Raw genomic sequence first — 1,580 nt, 5'->3', positions numbered from 1 at the left:
ACTAAGTGTTGATATTCATACTACAATAATAAGCCTTTTCTTTGTTGACAAAGATTCTGAAAAGGTTTCTGCAAAGCACAGTGTTTTCACCAAAGTGGAGGTTAGGCATCATAAAAGAGGAAACGGTTTACTAACTGCAAAAAATGCTATAAACATATGTAAATGTGTTCTGTTTCATCAACTTTTCATCTCGTTTCTTAAAGACACTCAGTTTTCAGGTGTAAAAGCTTTGTTGATTCAAAGTAGCCTAGCCTACTTCACTGACCTCTTTTGTATTTTTTCCATCTAGTGTGCCAAATCCATACGCCTATGTGGTGTTATTGATTGGACCAAGTGACATGTCCAGCGGTAACCAAAGGCAGGGTTTGGGTCATAACCAATCTTTTTGAGACAATTTATTTTTTACCATATTTACGTAGTAGGCTTGGTGGTTTTCAATGTTACGTACAGTACCGTATATTATTTCTGTAGGCTACTATCATAAGATGAAAATTTAGTTGATTGTAACTCATCTTAGATGAAGATAATACGATTGTTGCATCGTTGCGGCCAAGGCATTTGCCTCTTGGATGCAACTTACAAGACGTCCAAGTATTCCCTTCCTCTATTTTTTCTTTGCGTCAGAACGAATGTTGGTTACCAGGTTGTTGCTACGTTTAAATGAACAAGCTTCGGACATAGCAGAAGCACTTTCTGTTGTAAAAGGGTGGTCAGAAAACTGGAACCCTTCGTTTTTCATGACCGATAAATGTGAGGCGGAAATCAAGGCCATCGAAAGCGTTTTTTCAAGTTAGTGAATTGCATTAACATTTTCGTTGCTTGTGTGCTGTCTCCATTGCTCATGCATTTGTGTCGTCACTGTTAAGTTGCTACTGTACTTTACCACTCAGTGCCCACGACTTCTTGTTCCGCAGATTGCTACGTGTTACTCTGTGCCTTTCATCGCGAACAAGCCTGGGAAAGGTGGATGAGGAAAAGTGACAATGGCGTTCGCGATGATAAAGCAATTGTGCTGACATACTGGACGCAATGAGGAAAGCAACTACATAGAACAGACTTGTTTGCAATCAAACCAGGCGACAATGAGCGAATGGCAAACGCGATACCCCCCTATTCAGGGATAATATGCGTGTCTGTGACCGCAGGGGACCTGGAGCCGAGTTGTTTTGCACGTTGATAGCACCATGCAGTTGCAAGCACAGTAGGGTGTTTCATTTTTTCACCATTTTTGAAATTCAAAATGCCTGGGGACCCATCTGGTGGTATTTGGGGTAAAAAGTTTACACCCCAAATTTTTTTCAATTATGACGTCATATTGAGGTGGTCCACGAGGTTTGAAATTTTTGGGCCTCAAAATCTCAAAATTTGGCCGTATCTCCGGAACCACTCATCATAGATCGACAAAATTAGTATCAAAATGCGCAGAAGGGTCGGTTTCCTATACCTGATGTAGAAAATATTAAGGTCTATCTGCTTGAGAAAAAAAGTTATTTCAAAAAATCTGATTTTCGGTCTATTTTCTCCTGATGAACAGAGATCAGGTGATCAAGATAACAAGTTTTCCTGTATCTTTCCACTCT

The 1,580-nt window shown here is 40.0% G+C and overlaps 1 protein-coding gene across 1 annotated transcript; it reads left to right on the top strand.

Annotated features, from left to right (window-relative positions):
* Positions 1-305: 305 nt before the first annotated feature.
* LOC145775731 (uncharacterized) lies at positions 306-1,104 on the top strand. The gene is made up of 2 exons (XM_082587090.1): positions 306-789; positions 915-1,104. Exons 1-2 carry the CDS (start codon positions 570-572, stop codon positions 1,031-1,033), a joined length of 339 nt encoding a protein of 112 aa, XP_082443216.1. The 5' UTR covers positions 306-569; the 3' UTR covers positions 1,034-1,104.
* Positions 1,105-1,580: the final 476 nt, after the last annotated feature.

Source organism: Aplidium turbinatum, chromosome 8 (genome assembly GCF_918807975.1).
Source record: "Aplidium turbinatum chromosome 8, kaAplTurb1.1, whole genome shotgun sequence".
NCBI classification, from domain to species: Eukaryota; Metazoa; Chordata; class Ascidiacea; order Aplousobranchia; family Polyclinidae; genus Aplidium; species Aplidium turbinatum.
Note: the sequence above shows the minus strand (reverse complement) of the source record. Positions and strands in the feature narration are given on the sequence as shown.

What these genes read in the sequence shown, in the direction of transcription:
- LOC145775731 (XM_082587090.1), top strand. Translation starts at nt 570, where the DNA reads ATGCAACTTACAAGACGTCCAAGTATTCCCTTCCTCTATTTTTTCTTT. An exon ending in CATCGAAAGCGTTTTTTCAA is followed by an intron (nt 790 to 914) that starts GTTAGTGAATTG and finishes CTTGTTCCGCAG; the next exon opens with ATTGCTACGTGTTACTCTGT.